This window comes from Piliocolobus tephrosceles, chromosome 6 (assembly GCF_002776525.5).
Source record: "Piliocolobus tephrosceles isolate RC106 chromosome 6, ASM277652v3, whole genome shotgun sequence".
Classification (NCBI taxonomy): Eukaryota; Metazoa; Chordata; class Mammalia; order Primates; family Cercopithecidae; genus Piliocolobus; species Piliocolobus tephrosceles.
The window spans coordinates 124,881,581-124,900,095 of NC_045439.1; the positions used below are offsets into that span (position 1 = coordinate 124,881,581).

Genomic DNA, 18,515 nt, shown 5'->3' on the forward strand with positions numbered 1-18,515 from the left:
ACTTTACTAGCCTTATTTTCCCCCAAATGACCATACCCTTGATTGAGGTGTGAGTGCTTTCTCTTTAAGTAATTGGAAAACAAAAACAGAGTAGCCACACATTTGGCAGTGAGAATGGTGAAGATAGAGAAAATGGCCTAGGATCTTGATCTACTTAGGAAATCTGAGTGGCTCCAATTGGGTCCTATGTCTTTCCATCCTGATCCTTTGCTGACCCTAAATTGTGATTGCATTCACTTTGGGTGTTTATTTTTCATTTCTGTGTAAGATTTGAGACCCTTCGTGTCTCACAAATGTCTTCATGGTACAGTTTTAAAATACTTCTCTTTTAAAATTATGTTGGTGATTTTCATTTTAGCCCTTTGGATTATTTTATTTTCAAGATATTTCTCATTTAAATTAAGCTGCTTCTACCCATCTTATGTTTCAGTAACATGTACTTATGTCTCTCTGCAACTGATCTTCTTGAAAGGATACAGTTTCCAACAACAAGATTTATACTTTGAAGTAAATAAAATATTTTTTTCCGAACCTTTGAGCAGCTAGAGGTTAACTGGTCATGAGTGGTACTTTCTAAAAGTGCACATTACAGAAAGAGGTCAGCATTGGTCAATACTGCATTCGTTCATTGTCTTCTAAGAGGTTGTCACTACAGAGAAATCTATAAGTGGGCAATAGATATCTGTAGCTCATTTTACATAATTTTATCTATTAGATGACTGAACTAATCTCTTCTAGTGCTTCTCATCCCTCATAAACAGTAAATTATGATAAACTCCTTTTGAGAGGCTATAGGAAATCTTATCCCATCCCAAAGATATTGGTAACTCTGTCAAGCCAGGAATGTTTCTTTCTCTGCCCCCTACTCCTCACATGTGTCTTTTATAGATCTTCACTGGCCAAGAAGGCTTTGTCCAGTGTTAGTAAATATAAATAGCCTAAACAATGAGATGTAGTTTTTTCACTTGATAAATATAAAATTATAATACTGAATGCACCCTTAAGAACTGCACATTTATCTCCACCCTCAGTTCCCAGAAGTCCTTCTTAAGGGCCTTAGTCTGCATCCCCTGGTTGAGAATCACTGCTTTGTTGAAAGGTATGGACAGATCGAGATGGAAAAATATAAGGTAGAATTAAAACAAAATACTTTCTTATAGGACAGGCAGTTTATTATAGAAATGGGCAAGGTTGAGGAATAATGTAAAATAAGAATGAGAGACTTGGGACTCTGGATTTCCAAAAAAAATCAAGAACTGTATTAAAGGTGGTAAAGCTGCAGGAGAACATCAGTTTGTACCTGTCTTAAGGGGAAGCAGTAGTTTCACCTTTAAGAAGGAGATAAAGTGAAGGGCTATGCTGGCATATATGATAAAGTATTTTTCTACAGGTTATTGGATTGTTATTTGGCGATTCTAGATAGGTGGCCTTGGATTTTAACATTAACTGACTAGTTTGTTACTTTTCCCTTCCACTGCCATTCCTCACCCCCGACATGCCCTCCAAGATTTCTGTCATGATTCTGGTCATTAGTTTATAATTATGGAAAGTGACTAAGTACGACCACTAAATTTTGTCTTTTCTTTTGAGCACATACATGTGTTTCTCTTTTGGGGAATGGTGGGCCAAGACTGGCTTTTCATTCTTAATGTGATAAAAGTTGGTATGACTTATTTATCTAGGCAGTTACTTTGCCTTGAAACCCACTTAACATCTGTTCATTTTTGCTACTAGGGTTTGAATCAAGGAAAGAGAATTCATGAGATGGATGAGAGGATTCATGAGATGGATGAGCTTGGTAGAATAAATAAGCCATTTGTGGATATAGCCAGAGTAACCCACAAGTAGTAGTAGAAGGAGGGTTAAAAAAAAGTTAGATGTATGTTGAGAGAAGGTTTAATCTTGTAAGACTCAAGGACAGTTTAAAGATGAGAGCTAGAAAAGAAGTAGGAGACTAGGATAAAAATATGAGATGAATTGGGTCGGTATAGGTGAGATGATGGGACTGAGAAGTAATGATACTTGGTGGCAAGATTTTTAAATTATTAGGCATAGACCAAAGTAGGAGAAGCAGAAATTTGGTTCGAAAATTGGGAAGGGAGAGATAAATGATAATGCATTGATCTTTAAAAAGCTTATACTAAGTAATATGGGGGTAAGGAGATTCATCAGAGACCATTAGCCTTGTTTCTCCTATTTAAAAAAAAAATCTAGGCCTAAGATTGGATCATTATGGGGGAAAGGAAGAGCATTAGAATTAACAAATAGCAAGGAATCATGGAAGTAACAAAATACTCCATGGAAGAAGGAGCAGGCTATAAACTATTTGCAACATAAACTTCTATTTAGTAGAAACTTTCGGTGAGGTGGCTCAGGCCTATAATCCCAGCACTTTGGGATGCTGAGGTGGATGGATCACCTGAGGTCGGGAGTTTGAGACCAGCCTGACCAACATGGAGAAAATCCATCTCTACTAAAAATACAAAATTAGCCGAGCGTGGTGACGCAGGCCTGTAATCCCACCTATTCGGGAGGCTGAGGCAGGAGAATCGCTTGAACTCAGGAGGTGGAGGTTGTGGTGAACTGAGATCACACCATTGCATTCCATCCTGGGCAACAGGAGCGAAACTCGGTCTTGAAAAAAAAAAAAAAAGAAAAGAAACTTTCACTGTTGTTTTTATATTACTCCTAGCTGTAGATACTTTAACTTCTGATGGTGAATAGAGAATGAAAGATAATTGGTGCCAAAGTAGGAATACTGGAAAAAAGTTGATGATAATGGGGAGGAAATTTATTAATATCAAGTTATTGAGTAGGTTTTCATTAAATCAGGAAACATTCATAACTTTTCTGATTGCCATTTTGAGTAATTTGGAGGCACATATTAGATATGAAAGGCTGGAATGAGCTGGTGGAATAGCCTAGCCAGGAATGGGAGATGGTATGGATCTTGGGTTGAGATATGAAAAGTATACAATTACTAAAGCAAGGAAGATCTTGTTTAACATTGTTGGAGATACCATGTATACTTTGTAATTTTGACTCATGTGTTTATTCTTTGTCTGTGTTGGAGTATCTGATCTATTAACCCATATTATATTGTTTTATAATGATAAGTGAGATGGGTTGGGAAGGAAAAAAACATAGCATGGGGGGTTGTATGGAAAAGTCTCCTTCAGTCAGGACTGTGTCCCTGAAATTTCTTATCTGGTGTCTTCCAAAAGTTAGGAGAAATGGTCTTACCAAGCAAGACTTTCCTATATTGTCAAATATTATCATCATATACAAAGAACAGATATTTCTTTTTCATATATTTGGGTTATATGGTGACATACTTCCCTGTCTTTGATACCTTTTTTTCTTCCACTAGTTTCATGAACTTAAAACCCTAGGCATGGATTTTGTAAACCTACTTTCAGCCATTCATAAGACACGTTTTCAAGATAGGAAGCTTTTTACCATCTCATGTTAGACTCAAAGAATACCATTTAGTTTCTGTGAGGATCAAACGGTTTACTCCAGATAATGCAAGCAAGTATAATTCATTAACTGTTTTTTGATTAGCTACTATATGTGCCGTGTCCTGCTGGTTCTTTAGGGATCCACAGACAAATAAGACATAGTCCCCATCATCCAAGAACTTTCTCCTAGAGAAAGAGGAGCTGGGCCATGGTACAGGGTTGTGGAGAGTGTACATTGCATACATTCATAACCAACTTTTATATATTTAGTATGGCAATTTTCCAAGCATCTTGAGAAGTAGGCAACTTTTTACAATTTGCACAAAGTAACCATTTGGGCCTTCAGAAGATATAGACAGACTTAGGTCATTATAATAAAATATTAAATGTAAGTGCTTTAAATAAGGTATAAACAATGGTGTGGGTATTTAAAGGAGGTGGAGATCAAGTCATCACAAGTTGCTCAGTTGTTAAAGGGTCAGCGGTTCAGGGCTCACTTAATGGATTCGAAGACCTTTGAGGGTTGGTAGGATTTTAGCTGCGAAAGATTATTGGCATTGGGATGGAGAGGACGTGTTCCAGGCAGAAAATACAGCATCATAAGCAAAGTCACACAGGTAGGAATCGCATTAAGGGAATTGTGTAGTCTAGTTGGACTGGAATGTAAGATACATATAAGAGATGGTAAGAGAGGAAGTTGGGAATGTAAATTGGAAACAAAATGTTGACTCCTTTGCAATTGACATTTTTTATTTTAAATATGAGAAAGGTTTCTTGAGAGGGAACTTGAGAACAAAAACCCTATTATAGATTAATATGTTAACTACACTAAAGGTTGCAAAACTTCCTGGGTAAAATTGTATAATCAGCTTGGTGAGATTGTACTATGAGCCTTGGTTAAAGATGGTTATTTTTGCCAATAGTAAGTAAAAATATATAAAACACAAGAAATATTTATAAAATAGAATATATCCAGAAACCTTTATCTGTAGAGTCACTGTAATTCTTGTGGCATATTTTTGAGTTCTACTAACTTAAAAACTGAAAATAGAAGGTAAATGAATTTAAATTTTATCTTTACCAAAGAATAATAATTGTTAAACGGAGAGAGACAGCCAAATGCTCTTGACAGACAGAATCTTTAAAGTTTGTAGGTGTAAGTGCCCAAGAGGGGGTTGTTGTTATTTTTCTCTTTTAGTTTTAGTTTTGAAGCAGAAATATGAGTGTTCTTTCTGCTGTATGTCCGTCCTCAGATTTCCTCACATTTCCCTCTTATATTCATGCTATTTGATATTAAGAAAGTACCTTAGAAGGAAAAATTTTCTCTGAGATCACCAACTTTGCTTATTTTTCATTTGTATTTGTATTCCTACAACAGGAGTTCCACCATCTTCCTCTGAAGACCTAGCCATCTTGCTCCATGAAGGTCAGGACAATCTGACATGCACTTGTTTCTTGCCTCTATACTTGAAGAGTAGTCCTCTTACATTGTGTACATTTTTTTCTTAATAGGGGAGGGGAGGGGAGAGCCAGTACCCCCCCTCCCCTTCCCTCCCTAGACCTTGGAGAAATACCCTCCATTACTTTCCCAAGATGGCAGACCCCATCATGGATCTGTTTGATGACCCAAATTTATTTGGCCTGGACTCTTTGACTGATGACAGCTTTAACCAGGTCACACAAGACCCCATTGAGGAAGCCCTTGGACTGCCAAGCTCTCTGGACTCCTTGGATCAGATGAACCAGGATGGTGGAGGTGGTGATGTGGGGAATTCATCAGCAAGTGAACTGGTCCCTCCACCAGAGGAAACAGCTCCCACAGAACTTCCCAAAGAATCCACAGCTCCAGCTCCAGAATCCATAACCTTGCATGATTATACCACTCAGCCTGCCAGCCAGGAGCAGCCAGCCCAACCTGTCTTACAGACATCGACGCCAACATCAGGACTTTTGCAGGTCTCCAAGAGCCAGGAGATCCTGAGCCAAGGGAATCCTTTCATGGGTGTCTCTGCCACAGCTGTCTCCTCCAGTAGTGCTGGAGGGCAGCCACCTCAGTCAGCCCCTAAGATTGTTATCCTTAAGGCCCCACCAAGCTCCTCAGTCACTGGTGCCCATGTGGCACAAATTCAGGCCCAAGGTATCACCAGCACAGCTCAGCCCCTGGTGGCAGGCACAGCCAATGGTGGAAAAGTCACTTTTACCAAAGTGCTAACCGGCACACCCCTTCGACCAGGTGTTTCCATTGTCTCTGGTAATACAGTGTTGGCCGCCAAGGTCCCTGGGAACCAGGCTGCTGTTCAGCGCATTGTCCAGCCCAGCCGACCAGTAAAGCAGCTGGTCCTCCAGCCAGTTAAGGGTCCAGCTCCTGCTGGAAACCCTGGGGCCACAGGGCCCCCACTGAAGCCTGCAGTTACACTGACCTCTACACCTACCCAGGTGACTTGAGTGAAAGGGGGAGGTGAATTTTGGTTTGATAGAGGGCCCAGCAACTCTTTGAGAGAGAGCGAGCGCATGAGAGCTTTCTCTGGGAAAGCCTATTTAAATTCCATCTTTGCTTTTTATCAGTTAGTGTGACAGCCACGTACTTAGTACTTGCTAGGTGGAAGCAGTTAATGTTAACATATTTTTTGAGCTCTTACTACATGTTTACATTGTACCTAGCTGGTGCTAAATAAGACAAACACAGTCCCTGTCCTTACAGAGCTCACCATCTGCCAGGAAAGATATTAAGCAACAGTTCACAATAATTGTGTGATACAAAGTTTTATGAGAAATATGGGATGCTATGGGAACAAAGAAACATCTTTGAAGAATTATCTTTATATTTACAAGACTTGTAAGAGCTATTTATATCTTTCTTGTATTCTTATTACTAAGATTGTCCCCCTCCTACTTTGCTCAGTGAAAGTGTTAGTTTCTAGTGTAAGATGGTAGAGGCTCTAGCATCTGAATAAAGGGCCAAAAGAGTTGGTGGCGGTGGGGGCGCAGGATTGAGATAAGTAGGACTAGCCAGGCATAATATCTCTCACCTGTGATCCCAGCTACTCAGGAGGCTGAGGCAGGAGGATTGCTTGAGGCCAGGAGTTCAAGACCAGCCTGGGCCACAGAGTGAGACCCCGTCTTTAAAAAAAAGTAGGTCTAGTGGGAAGAAGCTACAAGGAGGCAGATTTCAATTCAATATAAGGAATTTTGTATTAATAGGTTTCCATAAATGAACTGCTGCATTAGAAGATAGCCTTCCATCAGGAGTTTTAAAAACATAGCTTGATACCTACTAAGCAGAAGCATTATAGAAAAGATTCTGTCAGGACAGCTGATAGTCCCAGCGCTTTGGGAGGCTGAGGCCAGAGGATCGCTTGAGGCCAGGAGTTCGAGACCAGCCTGGAAAACATAGACCTCATCTCTACAAAAAAAATAAATAAAAATTAGCTGGGCATGGTGCATGCACCTATAGTACCAGCTACTCAGGAGGCTGAAGTGGGAGGATCACTTGAGGCTAGGATTTCTGGGCTGTTGGTGTGCTATGCTAATCAGGCATCTGCACTAAGTTTGACATCAATATGGTGACCTCCCAGGAGCAAGGGACACCAGGTTGCCTAAGGAGGAATGAATTGGCCCATTTTGGAAACGAGCAGAGCAGCACTCCCTTGCCGATCAGCAGTAGGGTTGTGCCTGTAAATAGCCAGTGCACTCTAGCTTGGGCAATACCGTGAGACCCTGTCTCTAAAAATAACAAAAAAGATTCTATCAAGACAGATAGGGTGATGAACAAAGTGAATTGTACTGTGTCTTTTGACCCACAGTTTTTATGATTCTAGGATGAAGAAAACTGGTGTAAATATTTCAGAGTATACAATTCTTTAATGTTGTACTCCTCTTGCAATTTCCTTTCTTCACTTTAGGGTGAATCGAAACGCATCACCCTGGTCCTCCAGCAGCCACAGTCTGGAGGTCCCCAAGGACATCGGCATGTTGTGCTAGGGAGTCTACCAGGCAAGATAGTGTTACAGGGCAACCAGCTGGCAGCCCTGACTCAAGCCAAGAATGCCCAAGGGCAGCCTGCCAAGGTAGTAACTATCCAGCTGCAGGTGCAGCAACCACAGCAAAAAATCCAGATTGTACCACAACCACCATCATCGCAGCCACAGCCCCAGCAGCCACCCTCAACCCAGCCAGTGACTCTGTCCTCTGTACAGCAGGCTCAGATAATGGGACCAGGACAAAGCCCAGGACAAAGACTTTCAGTACCAGTCAAGGTGGTACTGCAGCCGCAGGTGAGAGACTTACATAGTAAGGAAAAGAAAGAAAACAAAACTTAGTCCATTGCTGTTGCCCTCGGTAACCACTCTAGTTTTGTATCTCTGAACTGAGATGCAGACTTAATTCTTTCATCCCTGGAAACCTTATTTTAATTATATTATTAAAAGGTTAGAGAGGGATTGTTGGGTTTGGGATATGAGGTTATTTAGTATGTATTTTTTAATTGTTCCATTTACAGTCTTTTCCTAATATTATTGTGAAATGAAAATGATTTGCGATATCCTTTAAATGATATTTCAGAAAGGATATAAAGAAATAAGTGATCAGTCCTCCTCTCACCCCCGCCACCCTGCCCTCCCCCCGCCCCCCAGGCAGATAAAAGGTAGGCCAAGCGTAGAATTTGAATTTTTTTACTGTTAGGTCAGAGCCCAATATTGGATATATTAGTTGTAATTTTTCTGAAGTAATGGAGATGTGTATTGATGGAAGCATAACGAAAAGATACTGAAGTTTATTTTGGCAGAATTCTTGCTTTTTCTCACCCTTCTCCCACCAAAAGAATACATTTTAAAAAATAGGTGTAGGTTCAGTAAGATTTAGTCTGAGCTTGGTTCTTGAGGGATTAAAGAACTAGTTTCTAGCCCCCCTGCTTCACAGCTGGATTTTATTTAGGCCATTTAACTACAAGCAAGTTGAAATTGTAGTGTCTTTATTTCTATAGGCTGGCTCTTCCCAAGGGGCCTCTTCTGGGCTCTCTGTAGTTAAAGTTCTAAGTGCCAGTGAAGTGGCAGCTTTGTCATCACCAGCAAGTTCTGCTCCTCATTCGGGGGGAAAGACAGGAATGGAGGAAAACCGCAGATTGGAACACCAGAAGAAACAAGAGAAAGCAAATCGGATTGTAGCAGAGGCCATTGCGAGGGCCCGTGCCCGCGGTGAGCAGAACATACCTCGAGTCTTAAATGAGGATGAGTTGCCCAGCGTTCGGCCAGAGGAGGAAGGTGAGAAGAAACGCAGGAAGAAGAGTGCTGGGGAGAGGCTGAAAGAGGAAAAGCCAAAGAAGAATAAAACATCTGGTACCTCCAAAACAAAGGGCAAGAGTAAGCTAAAGTGAGTACTCTTTGCCGTTTTGATGGGACATTTGAGGGCAGAGGACTCATTTCTAAAATGGGTTGAGGAACTTATATGTATTTACTAGCTACATAGTTCAAGATGATCTATTATAGAAAATAATAAGGCCTTTCTTTTTTCTGTCCTAATGCTTACAGGATTTGTTAAATGGAAAACTGAAATTAGCATATTTTAAGAGGAAAACACAAAGGCACAGGAAAGATAGTCACTGTGTTGGGAGTTACCTTTAAAAGCTGTGACTCTGCATTCATATATTTGTCCTGATTTTGTATTACTGTACTGTGAAAGAGATTTCCCACTACCTCCTACCACCCACATCAGTAAAAAGAGAACTACTGGAGGCATAGCTGTCCTGTTCTTGCATCTCATCTGTGAATTGGAGATTTCAGCATCTACCATTAACTTTAAGCAGTGTTGACAGAAAAGTGTGGCTTGCCACATAATCTTGTCATAACTGAGTGTCCTCTCTTTCCCTTCCATGTCTTGTATCTTCTCCTCTCTTACTGGCGTTTACTCTCTGGGATTCTTCAGGCTTTGGGGTGCAAATATAATAATGCTTTATATTTGTACCGGATTTTTCAGCTTTTAAAAGACAGTTTTATATTTCTTATTTGAGCCTCAGTAACTGTCAGGACAGGTATTATCTCTCTAATATTTACAAATAATGAAACTAATGCTCTTGTAGTGACAGAAGTGGAACTGCATCTTAATCTGGTATTTATTCTTCTATCTTGTGCTACCTTCCTTCAGATATTTGTGAACACAGTAATAACAAGGATTTGTCAAATATGGTGTGAGAGTCAGTCAGTGGTTTACAAATCCTAATATCTTCTTTTTTTCAAACACCCTATTTAATAGCTGTGTGTCCTATTGACTGTCTGGAAGTTTTGTATGTGATGGTTTAGATTAATTATGTTTTTTTACTGCTAAATTTTCTTTGCCTTCGCTGAAAATGAATTTGGTTTTTTCCTTTTTTAGCACCATCACTCCTGTAGTGGGTAAGAAGAGAAAACGTAATACCTCATCTGATAATTCAGATGTGGAAGTCATGCCTGCACAGTCACCTCGAGAAGATGAAGAAAGCAGCATTCAGGTAAAAGGATCCCAAAAGAATTTAGTAGAAAAAAAACCATGTTTAATTATGGCTAACCAAACCAAGAAGATATTGAGAGGTTATAAGTCTATACACATTTCTTTGGTTTTTCTAAACTGGACGTAGGCCTAAAAGGTCAATGGACCTGGTCAATGTCTTTTTTTCTGTTGTTGTTGTTGTTGTTGTTTTTCTTCTTGAGACAGAGTCTTGTTCTGTCGTCCAGGTCTGGAGTGCAGTGGCACGATCTCAGCTTACTTCAACCTCTGCCTCCCGGTTTCAAACAATTCTCCTGCCGTAGCCTCCCGAGTAACTAGAATTACAGGCATGCACCACCATGCCCAGCTAATTTTTGTATTTTTTTAGTAGAGACCAGGTTTTACCATGTTAGCCAAGCTGATCTCAAACTCCTGACCTCAAGTGATCTGCCTGCCTTGGCCTCTCACTGTGGGTCAGTGTCTTTAAATTATTTTTTTAGGCAAAGAGCATATTACTAAAAAAAAAAAAAAAATTATTTTTTTAGGCAAAGAGCATATTACTATACTATACTATAAAAAAAGAGCATACTACTATAAAAATAGTGATACTTGCCCGGACATAGTGGCTCACACCACTCACTCCCAGCACTTTGGGAGGCCGAGGCCGTGGATCACCTGAGGTCAGGAGTTGGAGACCAGCCTGGTCAACCAGGTGAAACCCCATCTCTACTAAAAATACAAAAATTAGCCGGGTGTGGTGGTGGGTGCCTATAATCCCAGCTACTCGGGAGTCTAAGGCAGGAGAATCACTCGAACCTGGGAGGTGGAGGTTGCAGTGAGCCGAGATCGTGCCATTGCACTCCAGCCTGGGCAACAGAGCGAGTCTCTGTCTCAGAGAAAAAAAGCAATACTCATTTTCTCAAATTCCAGTGTTTCAAATACTAAGCAAATCATATGAAATCATGCTGCATGATTGCCCTTCTGGCTGGGTCAAAACTTGACTCTCTCTTCGAACTCGCCAAGAATCCCTTTGGCTTACCTTTTCTACACTTCAGGATTCTGACTCTGTGAAGTCAGGGTAGCTAGGGACAAAGTTTCTTCCTATGTTTTGAAGATGAGAGACGTTGGAAGAGACCAAAAGAAACTAGACCAGAAGTGTAGGCTTCCATCTCTGATTTGTTGCCTTATGGCAGGCATCTCTGATTTGTAGGCTTCCATCTCTGATTTGTTGCCTTATGGCAGGTTCAAGCAGTTGTCCTACCTCAGCCTCCTGAGTAGCTGGGATTACAGGTGTGCGCCACCATGCCCAGCTAATTTTTGTAATTTTTAGTAGAGACAGGGTTTTGCCATGTTGGTCAGGTTGGTGTTCAACTCCTGGCCTCAAGCGATCCACCTGCCTCAGCCTCCAAAGTGCTGGGATTACAGGCAGGAGCCACTGCACCTGGCTACATTTCTTTTTTTATTAAAATAAATTACCCAATCCTGGGTACTCTGTTATAGCAACACAAAATGGATGTGATTTGTTAAAACAACTTGTTTTTTAAGTAAAGGTTAAATAAGGATTAGAGGATTATGCAAATAAAGTAATGAAGTATTTGTTAAACAAAAACAATGAAGGAAATTTTTAATAATACAGAATACACAGAGATTACTAAAATTTAGAAAGTGGTCTGTTAGTTTGCTAGGACCACCATAACAAAATACCGCAGACTAGGTGTCTTAAACTATGAACATTTCTTTTCTTTTTGTTTGTTTCTTTGTGTCTTTTTTTTTTGAGACAGGGTCTCGTTCTGTCACCCAGGCTAGAATGCAGTGGCGCAATCTCGGCTCACTGCAACCTCCACCTCCCAGGTTCAAGTGATTCTCCTGCCTCAGCCTCCTGAGTAGCTGGGATCGTAGGTGTGTGCCACCACGCCCAGCTAATTTTTGTATTTTTAGTAATACAAAATTTTGTATTCTAATTTTGTATTCACCATGTTGGCCAGGCTGGCCTCAATCTCTTGACCTCAGGTGATTCACCTGCCTTTTCCTCCCAAAGTGCTGGGATTACAGGTGTGAGCCACTGCACTCGGTGTGGACATTTATTTCCTTATAGTTCTGGAGGCTAGAAATCCAAGATCAAATGGTCTGCAAGTTTATTTTCTCCTGAGGGTTTTCTTGGCTTGCAGAAGGCCACCTTCTCATTGTGTCTTCACGTGGTCCTTCCTCTATTTGTACACATCCCTGGTGTCTTTTTGTGTATCCAGATTTCTTCCTTCTGTAAGGACGCTAGTCAGATTGGATTAGGGCTCATGCTGGTGGCCTTATTTTAACTTAGAAATAGGCCTTATTTTAACTTAGACCGTTTGAAAGCCCTATATTTCCAATTTCCCTAATACATTTGCATTCTGAGGTACTGGGGGTTAGCGGCTTCAACATGTGGATTTGGTGGGGGGATACAATTCAGTCTATGACAAGTGAGAATGACAATATTGGCAGTGAAGTTAAGGAGCAGACACTTAGACACAGTTGATGGGAATGTTAATTGGGACAATTTTTTTGGCAAGTTGGTGTTTCAATATATAGAAAAATTTAGAATGTTAATTTCATTTTACTCAATGATTCTGCACCTAGGAAATTACCTTATGAGTATGTTCTCAAAAGAATGCAGGGATATATGTATTGTAGCAATATTTGCAATAGCAAAAATGTCAAAAAAATTAGATGTCCATTGGTGGAGAAATAGTTAAGTAAAATTGGCAATATTCATGCAGTAGAATACTAGATGGCAGTTAAAAACAGTGAACTAGGTTGGGATGTGCTAATAAGGAAGACTTATTATTAATGAAAAAAGGCGTATGTAGTATCTCTTTTTAATGTTTAAAGTATGTATGTGTGTCTGTGTACATATATGTATATGCATCAATTTTTTTCTGGAAGGATATACAAGAAATGGATAAGAATATGTATCTTTGAAGAGAAGGGTTGAATGGTAAGTGGGTCATGATTATTGTACTTTAATTTTTTATCCTTTGGCCCTGTGTGAAATTTTTTTAACTTGACTGTTTAAAATAAAATACATATATGTATTTTATTTTTCAGTTTAAAAATACATATGTGAGGCCAGGTGCGGTGGCTTATGCCTGTAATCCCAGCACTTTGGGAGGCCAAGCAGGCAGATCCCCTGAGGTTGGGAGTTTGAGTCCAGCCTGACCAACATGGAGAAACCCTGTCTCCGCTAAAAATACAAAATTTGCTGGGCATGGTGGCACATGCCTGTAATCCCAGCTACTCTGGAGGCTGAGGGAGGAGAATCGCTTGAACCCAGGAGGCAGAGGTTGCAGTGAGCTGAGATCATGCCATTGTGCTCCAGCCTGGGCAACAAGAGCAAAACTCCATTTCAAAAAAAAAAGTGTGTGAGAAAAATTACAACAGTGCAATAAAGTAGACACTGTGAAAAGTTTCCTAGAACCCAGCCTCACAGTCTCCCAGTTCTCCCCAGAGGTAGCCTCTGTTACCAGTTTCTTGTATATCCTTCTGGAAATATTTCTTACTTTCATGAACACTCTACTTCTACTTCCACTAAATATTAGTATTCCATACCTACTCTTCTCTACTGTGTATTTTCCCTAATGATATGTCTTGGAGGTTGTTCTTTAGTGGAAAAGACAGACCTACCCATTCTCCTCCTCTACTGTCTTTTAGGAAAATTTTCAGACACACACAAAAGGAGATTTTTAATGAAGTCTCATGTTCCTATTCTCCCACTTTATTATTTATCAACAGATGACTCACTTCCCACTGTCCTTACTTCCACTCTAGTCCTGCCCGCCTTTTAGATTATTTTATTTTTTCAGACAGGGCCCAACTTTTGGCCCTATGGCGAACGAAAGTGGCTTTTATTTCCTCTCTTGTGGGAGGAGGGGGAAGGGAGCTTTCCCAGAAACATCAACCTAAAGAAGGGGTGGCTGCATCCCCAGAGCTCAGGGCTCAGGGCTAGAGGAGCCGATCATTGGATTATTTGGAAGGAAGGGCTCGTTCTTGTCCACTTCCTGGCACTCCTGGCACTCTGCTGCAGGGTGTACTATCTGGGGTCACTCCCCTTGGGGCAGCAGCTCCTGCATCAGCAGAGGCACTAGGTCACTAGGAGATAATCTGCTAGTTTTCACAAAGAGGAGGGGGCAGGTGCCCTGAGAGAGGGAGAGAAAGCTGGGGTGGCTGACCCCATGTCCCACGCTTGCCCAGTGTGATAACTTTCATAAGGCCTGGGTGGTGTGATCCCACCCAGGAAGGCCCGGAGGGGCCCATAGGCAATGCACGATCTGATGGCTGGTCCTTTAAATGTCCATCTCAAATAGCGATTCTTCATGGCCCGCCCACTTAACCCACTTATCTTCTGGGCTATTGCACAGGTGGTTCTGGCTGGCTTCCTTTGGGAGCTCATCACTGGCAGGGCTGGTGACCCCAGGAATGGTGGACAGATCCCTCGGGGGTATTTTGGTCATGGGTGAGTTCCGGCGCTCCAGGAATTTCTAGTTGTAGATGATCCTGGTACCTCCCGGGGTGGTGCTGAAGAGTGTGCCGCTGGGGGTTTGTGCTGTAGCTGCATGCCTTTGCCCAGCACTACCCAGCGAGTGGCAGGGATGGCCCGGCTCTGGGTCTGGCTGCAGCTGCCGTCTCCGGACATGATCTCCAGTGCACAGCACCCAGGATTTTTTTCTTTATTTTTATTTTTTGGAGACAGAGTCTCTCTCTCGCCCAGGCTGGAGTGCAGTGGCACGATATTGGCTCACTGCAACCGCTGCCTCCCGGGTTCAAGCAATTCTCCTGCCTCAGCCTCTGGAGTAGCTGAGACTACAGGCACATGCTGCCACGCCCAGGTAATTTTTTATATTTTTAGTAGAGACAGGGTTTCACCATGTTGCTCAGGGTGGTCTCGAACTCCTGAGCTCAGGCAATCCACCCGCCTCGGCCTCCCAAAGTGCTAGGATTACAGACATGAGCCACCACTCCTGGCCCACCCTGGATTATTTTAAAGCAAATCTAAGAACTTGTTTAAAGTATTTCCTAAATTTTTGTTTAAAAAAGGTCATTTTAAGAATACTATATGATGGATGTGATAAAAATCCGGTCATCCAGAAATATATAAAGTAAAAAGTAGAAAATATCTTCTAGAAATACTCTTAGAAATAATTTAGTTTATATATCCTCCCAGACTTTCTTAAATGAAGTAGAATATACATATCATAAAATATGCACAAATTTTATTTGTATAGTTTTGACAAATTTATCCAAGTCACTTCACCAAGTGAAGAAAATGTTTACATCATCACTGCAGTAAGTTCCCCTGTACTCCCTTGTAGTCAGTTCAGTTCCTCACTCCAGGGCATAGGCAACTAACTGCTCTTCTGCTCTCTCTTACCGTAGATTAACTTAGTCTATATTTTTTAACTTTATTTATTTATTTATTTATTTATTTTTTGAGACAGAGTCTCCCTCTGTTGCCCAGGCTGGACTGGAGTGCAGTGGCGCCATCTTGGCTCACTGCAAGCTCCACCTCCCGGGTTCACGCCATTCTCCTGCCTCAGCCTCCCGAGTAGCTGTAACTACAGGCACGCGCCACCATGCTCAGCTCATTTTTAAAAATTTTTAGTTGAGACAGGGTTTCACCATGTTACCCAGGATGGTCTTGATCTCCTGACCTCGTAATCCGCCCGCCTTGGCCTCCCAAAGTGCTAGGATTACAGGTGTGAGCCACCGTGCCCAGCTATTTTATTTATTTTTTGAGACAGGGTCTCACTCTCACCCAGGCTGAAGTGCAGTGGTGTGATCTCAGCTCACTGCAGCCTCCACCTCCTGCACTCAGGTGATCCTTGTGCCTCAGCCTCCCAAGTAGCTGAGATTACAGGTGTGTGCCTCCATGTCCAGCTCATTTTTTTGTATTTTTAGTAGAGACAATGTTTCACCATGTTGGGCAGGCTGGTCTCGAACTCCTGACCTCAAATGATCTGCCCACCTTAGCCTTCCAAAGTGCTGGGATTACAGGTGTGATCCACCATGCCTGGCCTTGAACTTTAAGTAGTATCATGCAGTATGTACTTTTGGGTCTCACTTCTTTCAGCATAGTTTTTTGCTGTTCTTTTTCTTATGCCCACACATCAGTGAGAAAGGCATAATGTTTTCAATAATTCATCCATGCTAAATAAATGAGTAGTTTATTTTTTTCTTCAGTAATATTTGACTTTATGAATATACAAACATGACTTTGTAGGACTCTAAGTTTTCCAAAGTGATTATGTCATTTTATACTTCACCAGTAGAGTTCCAGTTGATACACATCTTCAACATTTGGTATTATCAATCTACCCCATTCTTTTTTATTTATATATATACGTACATATGTGCGTGTGTGTATGTGTGTGTGTATATATATGTATATATACACCTTTTTTTTTTTTTTTTGAGACGGAGTCTCGCTCTGTTGCCTCGGCTGGAGTGCAGTGGCGCAATCTCGGCTCACTGCAAGCTCCGCCTCCTGGCTTCACGCCATTCTCCTGCTTCAGCCTCCCGAGTCCCTGGGACTATAGGCGCCCACCACCACACCTGACTAATTTTTTGTATTTTTTTTTTTTTTTTTTAGACGGAGTCTGGCTCTGTCGCCCAGGCTGGAGTGCAGTGGCCGGATCTCAGCTCACTGCAAGCTCCGCCTCCCAGGTTCACGTCATTCTCCTGCCTTAGCCTCCCGAATAGCTGGGACTACAGGCGCCCACCACCTCGCCCGGCTAGTTTTTTGTATTGTTTAGTAGAGACGAGGTTTCACCGTGTTAGCCAGGATGGTCTCGATCTCCTGACCTAGTGATCCGCCCGTCTCGGCCCCCCAAAGTGCTGGGATTACAGGCTTGAGCCACTGCGCCCGGCCAATTTTTTGTATTTTTAGTAGAGACGGGGTTTCACTGTGTTAGCCAGGATGGTCTTGATCTTCTGACCTTGTGATCTGCCAGCCTTGGCCTCCCAAAGTGCTGGGATTACAAGCGTGAGCCACTGCATCTAGCTATTTTTATATTTTTTATAAAATAGAGACAGGGTCTCACTATGTTGCCCAGGCTGGTCTTGAACTCCTGGGCTTGAGTGATCCTCCCACCTCAGTCTCCCAGAGTGCTAGGATTACAGGTGTGAGCCACTGCATCCAGCCTGCACTCTTTTTTAATAGTTCTATAGTATGATTCAGTTTTAAGGCTACAGCATAATTTATTGAACCAGTCCCCTGTTGATGGGCCTTCAGGTTTTTTCTGGTCTCCTACTCCCACAAGTAATGCTCTAGAGATTTGTGCATATATGCAAATTTAGAGGATAGTATCTTTGAGGTGGAATTGATAGGTCAAAGGGTGTTGCCAAATTTTTCTCCATGAAAGTCGTGCCTATGTGTACTCTTACCAAAAGTGTATGAATTCTTATTTAAAAATATTTTGATCAAACTTGCTGATTTTTGCCAGTCTCTTGGGTGAAACAAAAATATAAAATTTTTAAATATAAAATTATATTTGTATTGGTGTAAAATTAATTTTATACTAATCAGATTTGCTCACTGCAACCTCCACCCCCTGGGTTCAAGCAGTTCTCCTGCCTCAGCCTCCTGAGTAGCTGGGACTACAGGCATCTGCCACCATGCCCGTTGATTTTTGTATTTTTAACAGAGACGGGGTTTCACCATGTTGGCCAGGCTCGTCTGAAACTCCTGACCTCAGGTGATTCACCTGCCTCGGCCTCCCAAAGGGCTAGGATTACAGGGGTGAGCCACCACTCCCAGCCAATTTAGTTTTGTAGATAATTAATCTTTGTGTTTTCATAAATGGGATCTTTTATTATATTTTCTGGTTGGTTATATCTATACATAGAAATAATTTTTAAAAATTAGTTTTATACAAATCAAGTTTACTAGTTTCAGTAGTTCTTTTATTTGATTCTTTGAGGTTTTCCAGAGAGAGAATCATAATTGAAAAATAATTTTATCTCTTCTTTTTTCCCTTTTTTTTTTTTTTTTTTTTGAGACAGAGTCTTGGTCTGTCACCCAGGCTGGAGTGCAGTGGTGCAATCTTGGCTCACCACAACCTCCACCTCCTGGGTTCAAGCGAGTCTCCTGCCTCAGTCTACCGAGTAGCTGGGATTACAGGCATGTGCCACCACACCCGGCTAATTTTGTATTTTTATTAGAAATGGGGTTTCTCAGTGTTGGTCAGGCCAGTCTCAAACTCCCAACCTCAGGTGATCCGCCTGCCTCGGCCTCCCAGAGTGCTGGTTTTACAGGCATGAGCCACCACACCAGGCCTCCTTCCCAGTTTTTTATCATGAGCTGGAAGTGTTACTTAAATTACTTAATTAGAAAATGTTTAATTCAGCCACTTGAAAGAATAAGGTAAATCTAAAATGTATATGGAAAACATTTCCAGGAAATATCATTAAGTCAAAAAGTAAGTGGCAGAACAGTACATACAGTGGATTCTGTTTATTAAAACAAAAAAGCCTTTAGAACTAAGACAAAAAAGCAAAAAATGGAAAGAAAATATTCTTGCACCTTTGCACTTCTGGATTGCTTCTAGTGTGAGTTGTATTGCACCCTGC

The 18,515-nt window shown here is 41.5% G+C and overlaps 1 protein-coding gene and 1 pseudogene across 6 annotated transcripts in view; one reads left to right on the top strand and one right to left on the bottom strand.

Annotated features, from left to right (window-relative positions):
- The window catches only part of CHD8 (chromodomain helicase DNA binding protein 8), a 69,814-nt gene that overhangs the window by 19,511 nt on the left and 31,788 nt on the right, over window positions 1-18,515 (top strand). For 3 of the 6 annotated variants that reach the window (XM_023230484.1, XM_023230485.2, XM_023230483.1), the window contains 4 exons: window positions 4,840-5,897; window positions 7,364-7,735; window positions 8,443-8,828; window positions 9,828-9,942. In XM_023230484.1, the coding sequence (XP_023086252.1) occupies window positions 5,055-5,897; window positions 7,364-7,735; window positions 8,443-8,828; window positions 9,828-9,942 (1,716 nt within the window). In that variant the 5' untranslated portion in view covers window positions 4,840-5,054. Of the gene's footprint in view, window positions 1-4,839; window positions 5,898-7,363; window positions 7,736-8,442; window positions 8,829-9,827; window positions 9,943-18,515 lie in introns of those variants that run through there. The other 3 variants (XM_023230487.1, XM_023230488.2, XM_023230486.1) reach the window with 2 other exon arrangements.
- Window positions 14,234-14,583, bottom strand: LOC111554810 (annotated as a pseudogene).